Source organism: Pseudogymnoascus destructans, assembly GCF_001641265.1.
Source record: "Pseudogymnoascus destructans isolate 20631-21 unplaced genomic scaffold scaffold_17, whole genome shotgun sequence".
NCBI classification, from domain to species: Eukaryota; Fungi; Ascomycota; class Leotiomycetes; order Thelebolales; family Thelebolaceae; genus Pseudogymnoascus; species Pseudogymnoascus destructans.
In genome coordinates, this window is record NW_020167536.1 from 748,383 (window position 1) to 771,224 (window position 22,842).

At 47.1% G+C, this 22,842-nt stretch overlaps 4 protein-coding genes across 4 annotated transcripts; 1 reads left to right on the forward strand and 3 right to left on the reverse strand.

Moving 5' to 3' along the window:
* Positions 1-5,496: 5,496 nt before the first annotated feature.
* On the reverse strand, positions 5,497-5,795 carry VC83_07079 (uncharacterized protein; the record flags this gene model as incomplete). Its single annotated transcript, XM_024470658.1, has 2 exons — positions 5,497-5,649; positions 5,694-5,795. The coding sequence occupies 2 exons, from the start codon at positions 5,793-5,795 to the stop codon at positions 5,497-5,499; spliced, it is 255 nt and encodes an 84-aa protein (XP_024322144.1).
* Positions 5,796-7,069: 1,274 nt separating this feature from the next.
* Positions 7,070-10,192, reverse strand: KATG2 (Catalase-peroxidase 2). Its single transcript, XM_024470659.1, has 7 exons — positions 9,651-10,192; positions 9,349-9,576; positions 8,689-9,273; positions 8,389-8,631; positions 8,001-8,326; positions 7,742-7,937; positions 7,070-7,667 (listed from the first exon to the last, which is right to left on the reverse strand). The coding sequence occupies exons 1-7, from the start codon at positions 9,985-9,987 to the stop codon at positions 7,198-7,200; spliced, it is 2,385 nt and encodes a 794-aa protein (XP_024322066.1). The 5' UTR covers positions 9,988-10,192; the 3' UTR covers positions 7,070-7,197.
* Positions 10,193-16,264: 6,072 nt separating this feature from the next.
* VC83_07081 (uncharacterized protein) lies at positions 16,265-16,682 on the reverse strand (the record flags this gene model as incomplete). Its single annotated transcript, XM_024470660.1, has 2 exons — positions 16,265-16,470; positions 16,571-16,682. The coding sequence occupies 2 exons, from the start codon at positions 16,680-16,682 to the stop codon at positions 16,265-16,267; spliced, it is 318 nt and encodes a 105-aa protein (XP_024322067.1).
* Positions 16,683-19,019: 2,337 nt separating this feature from the next.
* VC83_07082 (uncharacterized protein) lies at positions 19,020-19,556 on the forward strand (the record flags this gene model as incomplete). The annotated part of the gene is made up of 1 exon (XM_024470661.1): positions 19,020-19,556. The coding sequence occupies one exon, from the start codon at positions 19,020-19,022 to the stop codon at positions 19,554-19,556; it is 537 nt and encodes a 178-aa protein (XP_024322068.1).
* Between the last annotated feature and the right edge of the window lie 3,286 nt (positions 19,557-22,842).

The following is a 22,842-nucleotide window of genomic DNA, read 5'->3' on the forward strand; positions in this document are numbered from 1 at the left end:
AACACCCTTCTGGAATAGACACCGCCCACAAGACCAGCGGCCGGCGAGAGGACAGGCCCCTACCCACAGTCGGGACGCTAGGCCAATCCCTAGCGGAATCAATTGTTATAACTGTGGCAAGGCGGGCCACCTCGCCAAGGAATGTCGAGGCCCATGCCAACACATAGGCCCAGGGGTGAGGAAATTGGACGCCTACACCCCCAAGAGGGAGTGACTCCCAGCAGAACCCCAGAAGCCTACGGCGCAGCGTCGAATGGAGATCGAGGTAGAGGTGCAGGTAGGGCCCGGATGGCACAAGGCAAGAGCCCTCCTCGACTCAGGATCTGACGCGTCCACCATCCACCCTCTGTTTGCCAAAGAGAAGGGTTTGAGTGCCAGGATAGGGCACCGCCACGGGCAAGGGCAGTCGATGGAAAACAGGTTGTGATATATGGAGCGGCCACCACCCAGGTCCGAGCTAGGGACCACTTTCAAAGGGAATGCGTGGTCGCCCAGACCCTCCTTTCCATGGACACCCCAGGAGTAGACGTCATCCTTGGGATGGATTGGATGACGCAGGTCAACCCCCAGATCGACTGGCACAAACAGACCTGGCGCCAGGCCTTCGATATTGCGAGAGCCGAGGTGGCGGATATTGAAGAATGGGAGGAAGGTGATGCTGCCTTTGTCTTGGCCTTAAACACAGATGATAGCGCACCTACCAAATGCCCGAAGGAATACGAGGACTATATCAAAGTCTTCTCAGAGGAAAAGGCAGAAGAACTGCCAGAGCTGGGAAGGAAAACCCATGCCATCGATACTGGGACCCAGGAACCACCGTATGGGCCAGTATATAACCTATCGGAAACGGAGCTGGCCACGCTCCGTAAATACCTCGACAAGAGCGAGAAGAAGGGTTGGATCCGAAGGAGCGTAAGCCCTGCAGGCGCGCCCATCCTATTCGTTCAGAAGAAGGACGGAAGCCTACGTCTCTGCATAGACTACAGAGGCTTGAATAAGATTACCGTGAAGAATTGACACCCGCTGCCACTGATCACGGAGACCTTGGATCGGCTCCAAGGGTCGAGGTGCTTCACGAAGCTTGATATTAGGAATGCCTACCACTGCATCCGTATTCGCCCAGGCGACGAGTGGAAGACAGCATTCCGTACTCGATACGGACACTTCGAGTACAGGGTGATGCCTTTTGGATTGGCTAACGCACCTGCAACGTTCCAAGCGTACATGAATGAGACCCTACAAGGGTTGGTTGACACCATATGTGTCGTATACCTTGATGATATCCTCATCTACTCCCAGAAGGAGGAGGAACACGCTGACCACGTACGAGAGGTCCTAGGACGCCTACGCGAGGCGAACCTATACGTGAAGCTCTCAAAGTGCGAGTTCAATGCCAAGAAGGTAAGCTTCCTTGGGTATATTGTCACGACGGAAGGGGTGGCTATAGAAAGCGACCGGGTTGCTGCAATCGCCGATTGGCCAATACCTAGGACCCATCGAGAGGTCCAGGTGTTCCTTGGCTTTGCCAACTTTTACCGGCGCTTTGTAAAGCAATACTCCTCCGTGGTGGCCCCAATGACAGGCCTTATGAAAGGGGCAAAGGCAGGCAAGCAGACAGGCCCGTTCGTGTGGGGAGAGGAACAGCAAAGCGCCTTCGGCCAGTTGAAGAAGGCCTTCACTACAGCCCCCACACTGGTCCATTTCAACCCATGCCGAAAATCAGGCTCGAGACGGACTCGTCAGGCTTTGCACTCGCTGCAAACCTGTCCCAATTAGTGGAAGGAACTAAGCCAGAAGAGAAGGGCGAATGGCACCCAGTTGCCTTTTTCAGCAAAAAGCTAGATCCAGCAGAGCTGAACTATGAAGTCCATGACCAGGAACTCCTGGCGATCGTGAAGTCCTTCGAGCAGTGGAGACACTGCCTCGAAGGAAGCCAGTACCCAATTGAGGTCCTAACAGATCACAACAATCTGAAGTATTTTATGGAAACCACCGCCCTCACAAGGAGGCAAGCGCCGTGGGTGCAGGCATTATCAGCCTATGATTTCCACATCTCCTATCGAGCGGGAAAAACAAACCCAGCAGATGGTCCATCTAGGAGACCAGACTATGAGGGTGAAAAGGGTAGCCAGAATGTGATGCTACCGACCCTTAAGAACAAGCTCCGAGAAGCCATGCAGGCAGGAGGTATCCCGCAGATAAGTCGGACGATAACAAGCCATGTAGGCTTTCAGATAGGAGAACCTAACCTACAGCGTAGGAAGGCAAATGCTAGCAGCGTAAGACTGGGCGATGACCATAGTAAGGACACCAAGAGTCCAGGTCTCGTTGTCCCTCGGGTTGCAGTAGCTGCTGTAGCCAAGGGAGAGAGCGCCTATAGTGCTGCGTCTGAACCCCTAATAGACTTGATCAAAACCCTCCAGGCGACTGACGAGTTAGCTGTTAAAAGGGCCAAGGATATTGGGTTGGCGCGAGCAAAGGGCTCTTCAGATTGGAGAGTAGACGATGCAGGCATCCTACGCTTCAAGGGAGCGGTATACATACCTCCCAATCAGGCAGTGCAGATGGAAATCTTCAAGATTTGCCATGACGACCCACTGGCCAGGCATTTTGGATATAAGAAAACCCAAGAGTTGATCCAACGCAAATACTACTGGCCTGGCCTCAGCGAGGAAATCAGGGAGTACGTACGGGGCTGCGATAGATGCCAGCGCATCAAGCCCGTGCGGCATAGGCCATATGGCGAAATGCAGGCCTTAAGAATGCCCTCGAAACCATTTGAATCCATAAGTATGGACTTTATCACGGATCTGCCCCCAAGCGTAGGGGCGGATCAAGGCAAGGCTTCAGACTCCATCCTTGTGATTGTTGATCGTTATACTAAGGTGTCCAAATATATACCCTGTAGGAAAACCATCACGGCCCCAGAGCTGTCGTGCCTCTTCCTTGCGTTCTGGGTAAAGGACTTTGGAATCCCAGCCGAAATAATCACGGATCGAGGGAGTGTGTTCACCTGTCACTTCTGGTCAGCGTTCTGTTTTCACCTCAAAGTAAGGCGTAACCTATCGACCGCTTTCCACCCTCAATCCGACGGCCAGACCGAGAGGCAGAATCAGAATATTGAAGCCTACTTGCGGATCCACTGTAATCAGCACCAAGACAACTGGGTGGAACTCCTCCACTTCGCGGAATTGACCTACAATAACGCCTTCCACGATTCCATCCAGATGTCGCCAAACCAGGCCCGATACGGCATCAATATAGACCTAAGACAAGGGATCGAGGACGACCCCACCAGAAGGGAAGTGCCAGTCGCGAAAGATCGCATCAACCTGATCCTAGAATTGCGACAGGAGCTCGAAGAGGCATGGAAACAGACGAAGGAAGCCCAAATATGAGGCTACAACAAGCTGCACAAGCCAATGCAGTACGTGGTAGGAGAGAAAGTATGGCTTTCAGCCAAGAATATCAGAACCACCCAGCCAAGTAGGAAGCTTGGGCACTGCTGGCTTGGCCCGTATGAGATCACCCAGCGCATCGGTAAGCAGGCTTACCAGTTGAAGCTACCGCCAAGGTATAAGGCGATCCACAACGTGTTCCACGTGTCCTTACTAGAAAGGTATTGGAAAAACACAGAGGAACCCAACCCTCCACCTAGCCCAGAAATTGTGGACGGTGAGGAAGAATACCAAGTAGAAGCGGTCCTAGACCACAGGATAATCAAATGAGGCAGGGGCCAGAGAGAGGAATACCTTATTAGATGGGCTGGTTATACAGCCGCAGACGACCAATGGGTGCCAAAACATGATGTAGGGCTATCGTTAATCGAGGCATATCACAGGAAGCATGCACAAGGAAGCAAGGATGGGACAACGTAATGGTATTGGCCTCGGTGGCATTGCTGTATACGCGCTGGGCAGCGTGAAGGGCACTGATGGCCTAGACAGTAGCCTCAGAATCAGCAGCAAGGCCAGCATCTTCGTCGTCGGCCCAACAGTTCAGGAGAGCGTCGGCCGCAAGCTGGAGGGACTCCAACTCGGCGCCAAGCTGGGCAGCAGCCTACCCAACCATTAGTACAAACAAACAATGAGGAGGGAGTCCCTTACTGGAACGCACGCGTGGTTGCCCCAAAGGCAGTCTGCGCACTTGGCCATGCCGGAAGGGACCCAGCACATCTGGCCTGGGAAGTTGTAATATGTGTGCGCACACTTCATGCAGCACGGGCGGGAGCCAGCGCGAAGGCGTCCTGCAGAATCAGGAACCTCACAGCGGGCAGCGACCTTCCACCCAAGCACGGTGCGCTCATCCTTTGGAGCCTCAGACTCAGGAACGACGGAGCCTTCGAGATCCTCAGCTTCGTCCTCGACTTCAGGCGAACGATACAGACGGATAGTGCGAGAACGTGATGTGGAGGAGGCGACAACAGATGGAACAGGCGTGGCGGGCGCCTGCGACTCGGGAGAGCTGGACATCTGGGCCGCTGGTCGCTTGCGAGGTGTAGTAACTGGAGCCTTCCCCTTTGGCTTGGGAGCCATGATGAGGGTTGGACGATGTGAGATCTATCCGTAACGATAAGCTCCTGCAATCCAGGTGGAAAGGAAGTGATTATCTTAAAGAAACAAGCAACTGTGTAGGCCCCAAAGGTTGGGACTAAGATCGAGGGCGAAAGGCGAAGTAAGGTGATGTTGAGGATGAAGGTGGCAGGAAGTTCGATAGGAAGTTTGGAAGGAAGTAGGAGTTTGGCGCGAGACCCATAACAAAGGGGGTGGCCGCGGCAACCCACAACCAAGGGGGGTCACGGGACCAGCACACCAAGCGCACACCCAAACAAGTCCACCACCCGGGTCAAAACAAAAAGTCTAAACAAGCCAGGAGGGCAAGTAAGCCCTAGCTGCGAAACCTTGGAATTGAGGGCAATCCCTCTAAGAGGGGAGGTAATTGTAAGGAAGGCCATCACGTGCCACCACGTGAGGTCCCTTTCATAAGCGGCCCATAGGGCTCGGTAAAATAGGGCACAAGGTGCATAGATAAAAGGGGTTGGAGGCCTCGGAAGAAGGCCTCCAGTCAATAGTCGATGTATCTACGTAGACCTATTGTGCTTACAGAATACGATACCTTCCTGCCTCTTGACCTGGTTCCCTGGACTCCCGTGAGGCCCTTAGGCTTACGATCCTTACACTTTATGTAGCTTGCGCAGATCTTCAAAACTATATAGAGGAGGGGGGTTATAGATAGGAGCATATATAGATTTAGCAGTCTCTATAGCTTGAAGACTTGGTACTGGTTTCGGGAAAAAACGAACGATTTGGCATGAATACCCAGAGATGCAGCTTTCCTTGCAAATCGACGGCAGGTACTGCCCGACAGCCAGGAGGGATATGATAATTTGAAACTTCATGTGCCGTGTCTTGCTTTAACTCTTGCCACCCTCGAACAAGCGTATTTGCACTGCAAACCTTCCTTGTATCTAATCACTTATTGGCTTTTCCACCAGGATCAATTTATCATGCACGTTTTAAGCAAATATGCCGGCTTGAAAAAGATAAGCTTCTCAGGCTGCTCTGGATCTAGATCCTCATCTTCGATACTATTAATAATGTTTGCTGCTCGAATATCAGACTCGCGGCCTGAATATCGGTAGAAGCAGTCCTGCCACTGTGCCTTTGCCCTGTTCTTTTTGATCGATTGTGTACCTTGAAGTTCTTGACAATTGCGAGAGGTCCACTGCTGCCCATGAGGGTCTCACGCCGCTTGAGTGCGACATCGTAAACCGCGGCACCACCACCTGAAACCATCTTGACAACAAGTTACAGCAGAGCCTATAATTGAGATATTCCGAAGTTCGATTGAAACTAGAGACCGGAAAGCTCTCAGAAGGCAGATTCTAGACGCAGAAGTTTAGAGCGATGAGGTAGAAGGAAATAATGCAGCAGATGCGAAAAGATGCAAATGATAAAATATGAAAAACATGGCAAGCGACATGCACCAAATAGCCCGACGGCTAATGCAGACAATGGGCAGTCATTACCCGGAGCAAGTAATATCATTTCATACCACCGGTCCCCGATGACGCACCCTACTTGAAGGGCTGTAAGGCAGCGTAGGAACCGACCCTTTACAACAAATAGAAAGAACGGCCATGTCACGGGTATGAACGCAACCGCGCCGATTTTTCAACTCAGACGATGCATGATACCCTTTGAAAATTCCGAACGAATGGTGTTTTTGTAGCATATGAGCGAAAACTATAGCAGTCCAGTTTTTAATGCAGCCAGGCGAGATTTTTGCGACCCAGCTTGCCGAGGCTCTGACCTACGTACTATTCCCAAACCCCATTATATTTTCTAACAGGTACAGTTCTAACAGGTACAGTATATACGTGCTAGGATTGTGCACGCTAGGCGTCAATCCCAGCTACAGTTCCGTTGAAGATGTATTGAAATAATATTCTACTTCGGCAGGCACCTTTCGTGCGGTAACCCCCACTTTCCACCTGCTGTGTGACGTCGGTAGGTCAATCAATAATGGAGGGAGCCAGCTAACAGCTTATTTCAACGGCAAGAGCGGAAGTCTGGATCTCATACCATAATGTAATTATTGACGCATCGATAGCTCGCGCCAAAGCACGGAGTATATGAGCATTGGAATGTCTGGCTATTGAAGATGAGATTCTCATTGGAAAAGTCAGTGGTTCTGTATTGCTAATGCTAGATGTCGGTCTGCATTGCTGATGCGAGAATACCCTCACAAGCTGATATTACTTATTCCTGTGCTGAGTAAAGGATGGATTTGCGTAACATGGTCAGCAAAAGTGAGGCGATGAACGCAAGTTTAAATTTGGAAATGCCTGGTCCGTCGAGATGGCGAGGTCAGTTAGTGACGCATCTCTTTTGGCCAATAAAATCTCAAGGCAGACTCTACATGTGAGAGGGCGTGAAGTTCTGTGGCCTGTGAGCCGAGTTCCAAAAACTGGAGTCCCTTGGTATGCTCCAGAGGGACCAAGAGACAGCCCAGAGGCATCAGCGCTTCTGAGGAAATTGACGGGGAGCGAATTGTTTTTCTCTCGTGTGACCCGGTGAATTCAGTTCAATTAATATCTAATTATATATTCAGGATCCTTTGAATCCTGTATAATTATATTACTCATAGCCTCACATTCTCTGACACTCTGATTCGGCCCTAGTTCATTTACGCCAATCACTTAACATCGTAGCGATCCAAATTCATGACCTTGACCCAAGCTCGTGCAAAGTCATTGACTAACTTATCCTGCGCATCGCCAGAACCATACACTTCAGCCACCGCACGTAGCTCAGCATGTGAACCAAAGATGAGGTCAGCACGCGTGGCTTTGTACTTTGGGCTGCCACTAGAGAGGTCTTTGCCTTCAAACTTCTCCTCATTGGTATCAGCAACAGGCGACCAAACGGTGGACGCGTCCAATAGGTTGGTAAAAAAATCGTTGGTCAGCTGCCCAGGGCGATCTGTGAGAATGCCAAAGGCTGACCCGTCGTAGTTTGCACCGAGTGCACGCATACCACCAACAAGGACTGTCATCTCAGGGATGCTGAGCGTAAGAAGTGCAGCTCTAGAGACCATCATCTCTTCAGTGAGTGAACGAGAATTTCCGTGGCCGTAATTACGGAAGGCATCTGTGCGAGGTTCGACTGCGATAAAGAAAATTAGCCATGTCCGCGTATTTTAGAGAGGTAGTTGAGTGTAATATCAGCCAGAGACTTACGGTAAGCAAAGGTTTCGACATCAGTCAGATCCTGAGTAGTGTCGACACGGCCAGGGGTAAAAGGCACCTTGATAGCTGTGCCGGCATCTGCGGCAGCTTTTTCCACGGCAGCAGTACCCCCCAAAACGATGAGGTCGGCTAGGGAGACCTGCTTTTTTTTGTTGGCAGAGTTAAACTTGTCTTTAACTTCTTGCAGCTACAAGTATTTACATATTAGCTAGGCCCGTCCATTCGAGGTAGAAGTGCATCCGCTACTTACAGATTTCAGGACAGCCGCCAGGCGTTCAGGGTTATTGACTGAGAAGGATCGCTGAGGTTGCAGGGCAATGCGGGCTCCATTGGCACCGCCACGCTTGTCTGAGATACGGAAGGTTGAAGCAGAGCCCCAAGCAGTGGTTACCAGGTTGGAGATATTTACGTTCGGTGCACCGAGAATATCTTGTTTCAGCCGTTTCACGTCCGCATCGTCGATTATCTTGTAGCTTGCGGCAGGGAGAGGGTCCTGCCAGAGAAGGTGCTCATCCTTAGGGACCTCCGACCCAAGATAGCGTGAAACAGGACCCATATCACGGTGAAGAAGCTTGTCTATAGTAAGGATCAGTAAAGTGCGACAATTGTCAAAGGTTGGGGCTGGGCGGGTAGCATACACCAAGCCAAGGCGAACTTCTCCGTAAAATAATCGAAGTCGTTGAGGAATGCTTTGGAGATATTGTTGTATATAGGATCATGGATGAGGCCGAGATCGCTCGTGAGCATCGTAGGCTTGTGAAGCTTTCCAGGGATAAATGCGTCGGGGTAAGAAGCATCAGCATTTACAGCTTCCCACTGAGGCGCACCACCAGGACTCTTAACAAGGGTCCAATTGTTATGAATTAAAGAACCCAGGAACTCTGTTTGACTACATGTCAGTAAAGAACTCGATCGCTAGCAAGAAACGTCGGACTTACCATTAGCCCACTTGGTGGGGGTTTTGGACCAGATAACCTCGTGACCACTTGTATAACTATTGTTACCCACACCAGTGTTAAAGCTATTCTTCCACCCCAGACCCTGGTTCTCAATACCAGCAGCGTTGGGCGCAGGGCCGATGAACCCCTCCGAAACAGCACCATGGGTCTTCCCAAAGGCGTGACCTCCAGCAATAAGAGCAACAGTTTCTTCGTCGTCCATACCCATGCGACCGAAAGTCACGCGGATATCTAGAGCGGATGCTTTTGGGTCGGGTGTGCCATTGGGGCCTCTCGGGTCAACGTAAATGAGTCCCATGTTCGTCGCACTGAGTGGTTCCTCGAGATTCTTTGCTCGCCCATGGATATCGGTGCTTCCACTATAGCGGTCTTTGTTGCTATTGGGGCTAGGGAAAAACTCCTGCTCAGAGCCCCAGTAGATTCCCTCATCCGATTGCCACGTATCTTCCCGACCGAAGGCAAAGCCATATGTTGGGAAGCCCATATTTCCCATTGCCATGTTACCGGCAAATACCATTAGGTCAGCCCATGAGAGCTTGCGGCCATACTTTTGTTTAATAGGCCCTAAACATGGATGGTTAGCCCTTTCTCATCTGACTTACCCCCATGGGTGGGAGTTGAACATCGCTGTGGGCTTACATAGCAACCGGCGAGCTTTGTCAAGACTGGCGTTATCAGGCCAGCTATTGAGCGGAGCAAATCTTTGCTGTCCCATACCAGCTCCTCCACGGCCATCTTCACTTCGGTAAGTGCCAGCATTGTGCCATGATAGACGGATGAGAAAAGGACCATAGTTGCCAAAGTCAGCCGGCCACCAACTCTGAGAGTTTGTCTGTAACTCCGTGAGGTCCTTTTTGAGTTCGGACACTACAAAGTGCTGTTAGTATATGCACTTCCAACGTATATAGAATTCAATGCGCCTAGCAGTGCTAATTACATACCGTCCAACTTTGCAAACTCAGTAGCATAGTTAAATTTGGCATCCCAGGGGTTTGAGCTCTCTCCATTCTGACGCAGCACCGCCAGGTTAAGGTCGCACGGCCACCAGTCTTCGCTTCTAGTACCACCGCCAGCAACTTTGCTTTTCCTTGAGCATCGCCCAAAGCCAGGGTCCTCAGGGCTGTATCCAGGCTCCACAATTGACTCGGGATGGGGGATACGGCCCGCATTGTCGCGGGCACCATTACCGCCGATATACGGACATGACACCGCAGATGTGAGGGGCAGTGCGCTGATCGCCAGCAGCACAATTTGGCTCAAAGGCATCAACTGAAGCATTAGACAACCGAGTAAAACAATCACTTTGTTGTATATTGCTGATGCAAGTGGCGAAGGTTGAGTTTCTTAGCTTTTGTGGCTTCCCTTTCCATTTATACCAGCAAGGTAGCAACAGCGTCTTGGCTAGCCCGTTATTAGCTGACGTTGGTTGTACAGATTGATCTAGAAGTACCAGCTCTGTCAGATGCATGACTTTACTTGGCAGGGTCCCACTCTACATTACTCATCTTATACCAGCAAGTTTATTGGAGACTGGTTGTGGCGAACTGAAAAGAAGAGTGGGCGAGTTGTTGTCAGTCGGCTTTACTGTAAGTATTCCTCAGAGACATCGCCATCTGAAAGCTACATCAGCGCTACATACCTTACCTTCACCGCGCCTTCCGAATGCGGTTGGGCCGTTTCTCGAATAGGATCAAATCCCGCGCGAATCCCCCTTAGGCCCGCCTTGCATTTCCGTTAGCTGAATCTCAGTATTGCGTACTACGTAGAAAGGATCTACTCTAGTTCCATACTCGAGGTTTCATATTCACAATTCCGTAATCATTATAACCACAAGTAGTATGGCGTAGACGCACAACGTTTTTCGTGTGCTCTTCGGCAGATGAGGTGTACGGAGGTTATGTTGATAAGTTTTGTGAAAGTGGGGGGGACTATAAAAGCAAAGCCAGGTACAGGACTGTGCGCAAATCGATGGTGTATCTCGCCTCATAATTTATATGTGATCGATACATGAGTTTATGCAGAGCTAATACCTTGGCTAATTTGAATAGTCGTGGTGATGCAGTCACCCTCCTTTCCACTGGAGCTCGCTGATGCACTGAAGTTCATTAATAGACAACAAGCGATAGATGCTGGCCATGGGTTTGGGCTTGGCGGGTGCACAAGAATTGCCATCGGGATTGATCTATTGCGACGGATCATACGATAAAGCATCGGTAGTACCCATTTCCAAGACTGCCCCGTGCATAATGAAAATTACTCAGTACCGAATGAAATACGTTGACTTATCGCCCTGTGTTTTTGTTTTACGCACGAGCCTCGGTACATTGTGTATAACACCTGCGCCCAATTACTGCCTGCATTCCGTGCCGGATATCATCATGCACATTGTTGGGAACTTCCAAGAGCCTCATGTGAGACATTACCTCCCTACGGAGGTAATGTTCAAAAGTTTTGTGAGTGGATCGAGCATGGGACCCCAGAACTTGTGCACAACAGCATAAACTCATGTATCGATCACATATGAATTATGAGGCGAGATACACCATCGATTTGCGCGCAGCCCTGTACCTGGCTTTTATAGTCCCCCCCCACTCACAAAACTTATCAACATAACCTCCGTAGTGCAGCACAGTCGTTACTCGTACTTTGGGTCAATAATTGTTAAACGTGCAATGATCGTCTTCCCCCTTGTAGAAGTATAGTCCAATAAAAACCCGAGTAATGTTATTGCTGCTTTACTGTTGGAGGTAATTGCGGGAACTACACACAAATCTGTGTGGTAATCTCCGACTAACTTGCCGTAATCAATCCTTCGGGCAACGGAGCAGAAGCTTCACAGTAGAATACAGCAAATATATTATATAGATCAATTGAATAATTAGACTACCTACGGAGCCTACGTACTATTTATGTTATTCGGAGGGCCTGCCCAAACCCCCTGAATAGCAGAAGGGTTTGCGCCCGAAACCTAATGCGCCAGAGTTCCGAGGCAATCGGCTCACTCCAAGCACCAATTGGGGAGCCCGACGATGCACAACAGCCAATTAGATTGTAGGAATCTACCAAGCACCATGTACTTGTACCCGAGTACACGCGTAGAAAATGTACACGCGTAGAAAATGTACACGCGTAGAAAATGTACACGCGTAGAAAATGAGAGTGAATGAAGCAATGAAGTAATGCTCAACAATGGCTGAAATCTCAATACCACTACGTGCTGCAATTATTACCTTGCGTGTATACATGAACGCATCATATGGAGAGATTGAAAAGAAGCTTGGAATCTCAGCTGACTCTATTGCATATATATGGCACCAAACTGTTAAAAGGGCAGGGAATACTGAAATTCACAACCTTCTCCAACACCTCGAATCAAAGCCACGAAGCGGAAGACCACAGACAATTCAAAAGGATTCTGAAGAGTCACTACGCATACGATCTTTGCTACTTGCAAATCCATTTGACACTTTTCAACAAGTTATTAATAAGGAAAATCTACCCTACGCACGATCAATTGTCGAACGAGTTGCAAAGAATCACTCAAGTGTTGAAATTCCACAACCTATTGTACGGAAAAACATCTGCCTCAAGCCCTACTTGGATAATATCATTCCTTCAGTACGATGGAAATTCTGCAAATGGGTACTATCCGAACTTGAAGCTGGATCAATTTTTATTTTCTCAGACGAATCATATATCAATTTCGGAGGGAATCCACATAAGAAACGACAGATAACAGTTCAACGGGGTCAAACAGCAGAGAGCATGGCAATTCAACAGAAGAAATCTTTATTTCAAGTTATGTTTTGGGGAGCAATGAGTTCAGAAACCTCTATCTTACGCTTCTCGTTCATGGATTCCTGAAAGTATAGAAGAGAAGCAGATACATGTGCAGAAACTACGAGAGATAAATGCATATTGGAAATCAAAAGCAGAGAATGAACTTGTTAGAGCAACAATGTAAGGACGCAGGGCACCCAGCTCACAGTAATAGCATATGAGAGTGCGAGTCGAGGCTAAATGGATGCTATCCTATAGGTCTACTACGAAGGATACAAAAAAGATGAAGGGGGAACCCTGTTGAGTCTGTTTCCTTAAGTACCCGAAACGGGCCCGACTCGGTTATCCCAACCCTAGCCCTGAACCTTCCACCGCAACAGGTCTGCATCGGCCCTGAGCCCTATACACTTACCGTCCCCCACTATAGTGTAACTCGCTATATGCTCCTCTACTGGTTCGAAACCCCACCGAGTCGGATTCCATGCTTGTAGTGACCGTAACAGTTCTGAGACAGGTTCTTCGAGTATCTAGGTACGGAGGCATCCTTACAAACAACAGTTGGAACTCTTGAGTACGGATATATGGAAACTCTAAATGCAGATATTCGGAATGGCAAAAGCAAATGGAAAAAGGCACGAGTTGCTTCACAAGAGTTTGGAGATATAGAGACATAGAGTAGAGGATGGCATCAGAAGGGCAAGAAGTTTCAAAGGGCGGGATTGATTGGTTTCTATATCGAGAGATGGTTCTTATTCCTCTTCTCTTCCCCTACTTTCGAAAAGTAAAACAAGTATGGTTTGTGGATGATAATGTAAGTCTTCATTGAAGGCTCACTGATCATTGGAAGATTATATGAAGAAGGAGGGAATCTATAGAGTGAAATTTTGGCCTCCAAACTCTCCCGATTTGCACCCTATTGAAAATGCCTTTGATTATCTCAAGGATCAGGTTGACGGCTATACACCATTAAATGGAGGGAAGTTTGAGAGAGCTCATGCACGGGTATTTCTTGAGGAAGAATGGGGGAAAAAAATGGATGGGAAATCTACACAGTTATGTGCTTCGTTTAAGGACAAGTTGGAGCGGTGTATTGCAGTCAATGGGGGGAACAACTTTCGTGGGTAGATCAGTACAAGTACGTAGAGTATGTACATGCATTTTCTCCAAGTACTTACATGCCCCACTTATTACACACAGACCCTGTGGAAACTTTTGGGCCGCACAAGTACTGCTATTCTAGGGCAAAATGCCACCATATCCCATGGTGCCGGTGCACGTCCTCTACCTGACACGTTATATTATTATAATTCAAGTAACAACAATGGAAGTTGAGCCGCCATTAACTCCAAGGCGACAGCAAGAGCTTACTCGAGATGAACAGGGTCTTCGGGCAAGTCCACGCCCCAAAATTTCTGCATGCGCTCGCGGAACAACTCATAACAGGACCCCATTCGTAAAACCTTCATCTGGCCAAAATCCATGATGAGAGAGACCCTTCCATATACATGATAGCATTGAAGAACGTAACCGTCAGTGTTCACACCGACCACCTTACAGGTGGTCGGCGAAAGCGAAGTGCATTTGGAAAGTGAAGTGCATTCGGAAAGCGAAATTGCATCCCGTCATAGCCGAGTCAGAGATTTACACCCAGATATATACATTTCCCACTCTCAACTATGCACCTGCGATAATTTTGCTCTGTATAATGGACCAAGCCCTCGAATTCCTCTGCAAGAACCCTTCCGAAAAGCCAATCACCGCCGCTCAAATTTATAATGTTAATACGAAGACGCTTAATTCCTATACTCGACGAGCGAAGTTGAAAGCCGCTGAAGCCCCAATATTGCCTCCTATTTCTAAACGCGGAGGACAAAATAAGATACTCTCGGAGGTACAAATTAAGGCAATATACAAATATGTCGAAGATTCGTATCATGCAGGTTAAGGGGCATCAAGAGCAATGGTTTTTGCAGCAATTAGCCACTTGTAGGCGGTAGAAATACCACCGAAACCAGCGCCTTCATGGCGCTGGTTTCAGGGCTTTATAAAAAGCCATTCTAACCTTTTTCGAGTCGTTAAAACGAAAGTAATTGCTCGACTTCGAGTTACAACTCATGATATTTCAGCAGTAGAGGACTGGTTTTCAGTATATTTGTCATGGTGTATCCAACATGATATCTAGCCACAAAACGTCTATAACTTTGATGAAACTGGCTTTCATGTTGGAGTAGCACTAAGGAGGAGGTATAGGTATGTACAATTAGTTATCATCATTGAAATATAAATGAACTGACCCTACTAAGATGTATGTTCCAATGGCCGAAAATTGCAGGTCTATTACTATAATCGAGTCAATCTGTGCAATTGGACAAGTGATTCCACTAGTGATTATTATACAAGGACGACAACATATGGAGTCCTGGTATAATGAAAAGCTAAGCAGAGCTTATATTGCTCTCTGATTCTGGATATACAAATGGCGAACAAGCAATGCTTTATTTAGAGCATTTCATTAAACATTCTGATGCTAGGCCTAATAAACCAATAAAAGTCCTTCTTATGGATAGTCATATCAGTCATATAATACCCGAGTTTGTCATACGAGCAACAGCGATGAATATTCATCCATATCTGCTCCCATCACATCTTACACATATTATGCAGCTGCTTGATGTTGGTGTTTTCAGCCTTACAAACACTAGCACAAGAAGGCAATTCAATATGCAATGCGAAATCTTGATATTGATTACAATATTGCTTCATTTTTTTGAGACTTAGGCAAAATCTGCCAGGAAACATTCAAGAAAGGCACAATTATAGGAGCATTTCGTGAAGCTGGAATGTGGCTAATAAACCCTAAAGAAGCCTTGAAAAAAATGAAGGTATACACACTGTCTGACAAGGCTCTAGATACCGCAAATTCTACAGACTCTGACAAAATTTGTACATTCAGAGCTCAAATTACAGCATTAGCAGGCAAAGATACCATACCTTTTGTCAAGTCCATCAGCATGAGAATGGGATTCTTGGGCGCGCGGTACTGAAAACGTCCTTGCTCAAGGAGAGTTAGCTGTTATATAGTATGATTTACTATCTACAAAAGGTTGCGAACTAGCAAAAGGCAAAGGTCAAAAGCCGCAATGTTGTTCAAGCAATGTGTGGTCCATTAACAGCTAAAGATGCTTGGAAAAAAATACCTGACAAGGCTAAAAAGGAGAAGAAAACTCAAGAGCGGAAGTCAAAATTCAGAGCACGAATAGCCTTGAATAAGGTCAAAAAGGAGCTTTGTATTTGTGGTGTTGAGGCCCGCAAAGCTGAGCTTTTAAGAAAGTGGCAGGTTACATAGTTGTTAAAAGCAAAGCAGGAGGTGCCTCCTGATTTACTTAATCCAATTCCTGATCCCGAAAAAATTGCACAGGAGTCAGAGATTCAAGAAGAAGCCAATATTCAATTGATTTCAACAATGGGGTGGTCGGGATCACAGGTAGACGACGACGATGAGACTGGATTTATAAGATTTAGTGGTTTGGATGAGGACATATTTACAGACAGGACAGAAGAGAATTTGGATTCAGGGTTGTTTTAAAGTGAGAATAGCGTCAATTTTATTTAATAATTTAATCACTTAATTGGTTGTATAACTTAGTTGTTTAGATAGTGGTTATATTAGATTCTACATACTAATGATATCTGGCTGGCGGGATGCAATTTCGCTTTCCGGATGCACTTCGCTTTCGCCGACCACCTGTAAGGTGGTCGGTGCGAACACCGACGATTAATCGACAATCAAATCCGCGGCCTCTTTGACCTCATCTTCGATATCCTCGACGCGGAACTTCTGTCCCCCACCCGACAAGTTTGCGCTAGATCCTACCATAATCTGGCCTAATTCATAATTAAGCCTACAGATCTCTTTCAAGAGAGGACTACTACTGATGAACATAGCAGTAGTACCGTCTTTGGTGATCTTAGACAGAGTCTCTGGGGATAAACTTGGAGGAGATGATGGTAATTATCGCATGGTGCAACAACCATTAGACTCGTGTCCAGTTCTTCAACTAGTACGCGTGCCATTTCGGACCGTTTCTCGTCCAGGAGATGGAGTGCCCGATGCAATTTGTGTGTCCCATATAAACCATGAGCGTGGCTTTCGCAGCGAAGGCCCTCTCGATCGTCTCCGCAGATGTAGCCATCAATCCATAGCCCACTTCAGTAGGCACAATAACCACTCCTCCTGACTCGAGGACTTAAAAAATGCGAAGAGCATCTGCCCGGACATTGGGAGGATTTCCCGGGGCGGGGGTTGTTTTTGATTGAAAGTTCATGATGTAAGTTAATAGAAATCAACGGATGACTTTGTGTGATTAGAGATGAAACTGAGCTTTTGTATACTCGAAAAGTCGCGCGGAGCTTCCTGTAATGGTGGGTGCACCAGATATGAGAATCTAGCCACCCAAGGAAGGGATGAATTTACTAAGACAACACACTGTCTTAGGAAACAGAGCCAAAGGGTTGTAGCTTAGACTATTCCACAACGCAGCAATCAGGTGTATGATGTGGTGAAGTGGGTTAGACAAGTTGCAACAAATGTTGAGTCCGGGAACTCAGGGGTAAGTCAGAGGTTAGCACCTCACTGACTTTTCAAAAACAGAGAATAACAAGATCAATGCTTGGAAGCTTGGAAAAGACATAGAAGTATGTGCTAGTCGATTTACTGTATTGCCTGCTTGCCCTTTCTTAAGGAAAGGGCAATCCTATTTATGCCAAAGGAGTGTAGTTCTCTCATTTTCCATGACTTTCCATGACTAACCAGGCTTGGTAAATGTATTAGAAATCAAGTGCGACCCACAACTAGCTTGCTAATCATGTAGTGAACGTAAGAGAATCCCATAGAACCATCTCTTGGGTTCCTAGCCTATAGGAAGTGAAAAGGAGGTCCAAGGTCAGAGTACCTATAGACAAATTATGTCATAACTTAACCAATCTTGTGGGTAACTAAGGACTGATGACGTGTAATGAATCATAGAGGGTTGTAGAAGCTTCTAGAGCTATCGTTCATGTTCCTAGGCCTCTAGTTGGTAGAGATATGCCATGTGGTAGTATTGGCCCACCCCCTTAAGGAGGAGATTTTCTTAATAACTTGTTCAATGAGTGTCCAAATGATATGCCGTGATGTATGTAGCATAAACAGATGTAGTAGAAGAGTTTGCAGCAATCGTTGAGTAGTATTGCTTCTGTTGTTGGTGTGATAAGCCAAGATATGTATGGTGACTTGTAGGTTTGAGGAGGAGATTTCTAAGTTTGCTCTTGAGTTTGATAGCAAACTGAGTGCAACGAATGTCAGTATGACACTTCCCCTCTGTTTTAGATGGGCTCTCTGATTTATTAACAAACAAGAGACTAAAATTTCTCTGATTTCAATGATAAGTATGAGAACGCGTACAACTTACCAAAATGGGGCTCTGACTTTGGGAATATCACTCTATGTACCATCTCTTCACTTTGTTGGCTTGGCGAGAATATTTACTAGAATAAGAATCGTGGTAATGCAGATGAGACGGCATACCTATCTAGGTAGATAGGTCAACTTTTATAGGATTCATAGCCCCACTGCTTCCGTTAGACGTCTGAAATCATACGAGGGGGTATATACCTTGGACACCTCTTGAACTTGCTTATTTAGATTTCTGTTATTAGCGATATTATATAAAATCTACGCACGTTCCATAGTGAGTTTAAAAACCACAAAAGGTACTATAGTAACGTTAGCTCAACTATATTTTACAAAAATAAGACCTAGAAGTTAAATTATATGCAGTGGGGTTTATATATCTGATACCTTGTTAAGTTATCTTATAATATTGTAGGTATTACGTGGGGCCGTATTTCATGGCTGGGCGGGGAAATATACGCCACCGCTGTTTCCAAAAGGCCACACAGTCCGCTTTACACTTCGGCCCAACGATGATTCACAATCCCTCCTTGTGCTGCCCGTATATCGTATAACCGCCGCGAAAATGGAGTCTGTTCTGGCAAGGCATTCGCAGTCCACACCTTAATTCCGCTACACAAAATATTCCCAATTACAAATCGCCGAGTTGTTTGGGGAATGTAGAGGTCAAATATACTATTGTACCCCCATAAATATCAACTTCTGAAAGACAAAACGACCCCAGGAAAGAAGAAGCACACCGACAGTATGGCTGACCTGAAAATTGCCACAGTCCAGTTCGAAAACGCCTCTGGCGACAAAGAGAAGAACCTCAGCACTATCCGCCATCTGTCAGGAGAGGCTGCCGCTCGAGGCTGCCATGTGGTTGCTTTCCACGAATGCTCTATAACCGGATATACCGCATTAATTGGGTTATAAGATACTATCTTGTAGGGGGGAATACTTGCATGGACGTTACATTGGGACCATATCTTATAGGTCAATATAATATCTTATAAGTGGAGATCCTCGCCTTGGCAGTGAAAATCTCTTCATCAGTAACAACTGAGGGCATTCCTGATAGTATTAACAGGTTAAAATGCCTCGAATGCCTCCATTTAAAGCTCCTGAGACTGGTCAGACAACACTGTCGTTCGGTGGACCTCGCCGTCACCCAGGACCCCATATTACAGCACTATCCCCGCCTCCTACCCCTCCGCGAATCCCGAGTTCTACACTCCAATCAGGAGGCCCAAATGAGAGCGCTATTGTCCGTGAATTCCAAGCAATTGCTGCAAGTTCTGGCATTACGAATGAGGCCAATTCTGACATAGAAACTGGCCTAGTTCGGATGAGAAAATCATATACTCGGGAGCAAAAACTACGTGCAATTCAATACGCCACAACAACTATGGTGATTCGAAATGGAAAGGCTCAAATCATCAGTCGATACGAGGCGTCAGGAAAGCTTGGAATTACTCCAATAATGCTTAAGAAATGGATTGAAAGTAAGGAGACAATTGCTAGTCAAAATAAGGCTTCTAGGAGGGCAAAATTTAAAGTACAACTTGGCCAGGAACCTGAAATGGAAAAACACCTCGTTGAGTTATTTACATCTGCTCGTGCATCAGGATGAATGATAGGAGGGAGATGGTTCGAACGTCAAGCTAAGGCAATATATAGAGATCTATACCCTCATCGAGTAATTCAACTTGATGGGAAGTTTCAATACCTTGGTTTCAAGTTCTCAAAAGCAATTGAGGCTGTCCCATCAGGACGCGGTTCACTCGATTCTATTTTCTCATAGAAAAGGATGTATCGACTAGCCCAACAAAACACACTCTCTGCATCAACAACACTATAAACAGACTCGAACACCTCCCATAGTCGAGATGGATCCTGTTTGTTCTGCATGGCCACTATACCTGGCTTTGCAAGGGTTTTGCTAACCCACTCCTGTACATGTTCAGATAAGCCACCACAGAAGGGGTCGAGTAGTCATACCATCATGCAGGTAATAGTCCGGTGCTTCCACGTATTTGTATTACCCCTTGCCTTATAAAGAGCTTTGTCTCGGAGAGCAAAGTTTTGGTCGAAATCTATGGATAGGGTAACCTCATTTACTATGGCTTTAAGCTCCTTGTCTGTAGCCCGTCCATATTGAAGGATCTCAGGGTCCAACTTCTTCTGGATTTGTTTCCAAGCTGCATTGTCGAACACTTTGGTCTGGTTCTCTGCCTGCCGAAAGGGCTTGGTGCTACTATTGTAAGAATTGTTGTCATTAGGCCTCATACGCTTTGCAGCAGGTCGGTGGACTGGCAGGGAGTTGGTGGACCTTGTAGAGTTACTACTTCGACCACTAAGTTGTGGGGACGAAGTTAGAGCAGTTGCATTTTGGAAGCCGGTGTCATTCCGATGTGGTTGAGGTCTGTTGAAATGACCATTGTCAAAGGACAGTGTCGTTGCTAGCTGGGTATGAAGCTGGGAAGACGCTACACGAAATGGAGGCTCATGGATCTGTCCAACTTGAGACTGCGCTGGGCTAATGGTATTGGGTTGAATATGGAGCAATAACTGCAAAGTCGGGGAGTTGATTATAGTAGGTGGGGCCTCATTGTTGGTTAAGTTGGACGAAGACTGGGCCTGAGACAATGCTGGGCTATTTGAGTCGTGGTGAACAATGCTGCGCGCACCATATGGATATTGGGAGTTTGAGGTCTGAGATTCCTGCATTTGCGAGCTCTCATGATTGTGATCTTCCTGGTTATATGCCTGCGACGCGCCTCTGGTTGTGCCTCTGGTTGTGCTTCTGGTTGTGCCTCTGGTTGTGCCTCTAGTAGCGCGTCTTGGGCGACGCGAGGTCTTTGGCATGGTATTGATTCTACAACCCAGGATTAGCCTCCCTTCTGTACATGTTCGGGGGGGGCCGGGGGGGGGGAGGGTGCATGAATACCAATAGTATACTCCTATACACTTCCTGTTATAGACACCAACACAAGGTGGTTTAAGTGTGTGATTTTGTAATTGGGGGGTATAAATTCAAAAATTGTAAACTACGTGTGAAGTGTCATACAGTGTCACGTGATGAATGATCGCCAAACCCCGTCATCTAATTCAACTGTTCATAATGCGACTCTTACCTCAATATAACCCCCTATACAAATTGGGAGTTCTATAACCTACTACCTATAGCAATGAACTCAAGCCCCAATGCAACATATACTGCAGAGTATTTTGGTAATCCAAATCGCCGGCGTAGGCATAGATGGCCAGCTTCCGGGGCAAATCTTCGGAGGCATGTTGTATATCAGACTACACAGATGAACTGAGCTGAGGCTACCCGGAGACAACATCTGCAGCTTCCTGCTCTAGATAATGGGTCAAGTAACGTTCAATCCTATGTGCCACCTCCTTCACTAACCTTAAATCAGCCAGAAGATTATTATACGCATTATAATGACGATGATGAAAACGAGCTTGCCGATTTTCCTGACTCACAATCCAACACCAAAGGGCCTACAATGCCAATTATGGAACCAGGGTCGTCTTATACATGTACAGAGGACGCCTTCCAGGGGGACTACAACGATGCTATAGTGCGAGAGGACGACTACTCAGAGAACGGCTCAGTAGAGAGTGAACACAATCCAAAGGTTCATTTTGCTAGTGACGATGTCATTGATCTAGCAGCTTTAAACCCTCAATCGACACCATTATCAGACTTCACCATGGCATTTGGCATTTGGTGCGATACGCATCGAGTTACTCGGCAGTCCTATAAGGCCTTGATCCAAGTGTTACGACCCATTCCAAACGAGGAATTTACTCAGCTCCCAGAGAACCTTGCAACACTTCAAAAGTGGTGTCGTCGCCGACTACCTTTACTACCACTTCAAAGATCAATAATAGACGTCCGGACAAGCAGCCTTCAGGCATCGCTGCAAAGTCTCAAAGCTATATTCACTTCTTTGACCCTCGGGTTATTGCTGCTACAATACTATCATCTACCCTTGGTCAGCCTATACACCAAGGGATGGCCAATATTGTGGATAATCCAACTGAGTTATACCACTCCCGAGCATGGGGTTCTTCCATTAGCACGTGTGGCATGGACTTTGTGCTGTACAGTTGTGGAGAGCCAATTTTCCCGTCTGACTTTGTCCAATATAAATGTAACAACACTGCTTGTTGCGTCTGTACATCCAAGCATTCTGGGCAGGTTGTGTTTATTGGGCGTGATAGGCGGGGTTCATCTACTACCCTAAACATGGTGCTCCTCCACATAAGACCATTAATCCACCGGAACGATATACTATACCAGTCCCAGAGACTACAGGAGGACGTGGAAAGGCTGTCTATAAGCGAACGCCTCCTTGATGACGGGTCTTTGCTCTGGATACAGCCTACTCAAGTGCTACATCGTCGACCTGATATAAGCATACAGTGGGGCAAGGGTGTTGTACGGACGCCTTGGGTTGTTACTAAAATATACACCAAAAGCCACGGAATTGTTGATATTCAGTGGAGTATTCCAGTGCGCGGAGGGATAGAGATTGAGCAATACGGCCGGGACTACTTAGTGGCTACAATCATGTCAGGAGTCCAGTCACTCCTTAATTATGTTCATTGACGACTTTGGGCTATATCGCAATATGTACCGCTCGATCACTGGGATATATATGATGCCAGCTGGGTTAGACATCGAGCAGCGGCAAAGAAGCATGAATAGTCATACCCTGACCCTAGGGCCCCATGGCTCCCATCTAGATGCCACTATATCGGTGCTCCGTACATGTATAGGGACACTTGAGCATGGTTGCTCGATGGTTATCAAAGGGGTGCAGACAGTAGTATGGGCGCCATTTATTACTATCCTGGGTGACATGAAAGGGCAGCAACAGTCGGCTGGATTCCTTTCACCA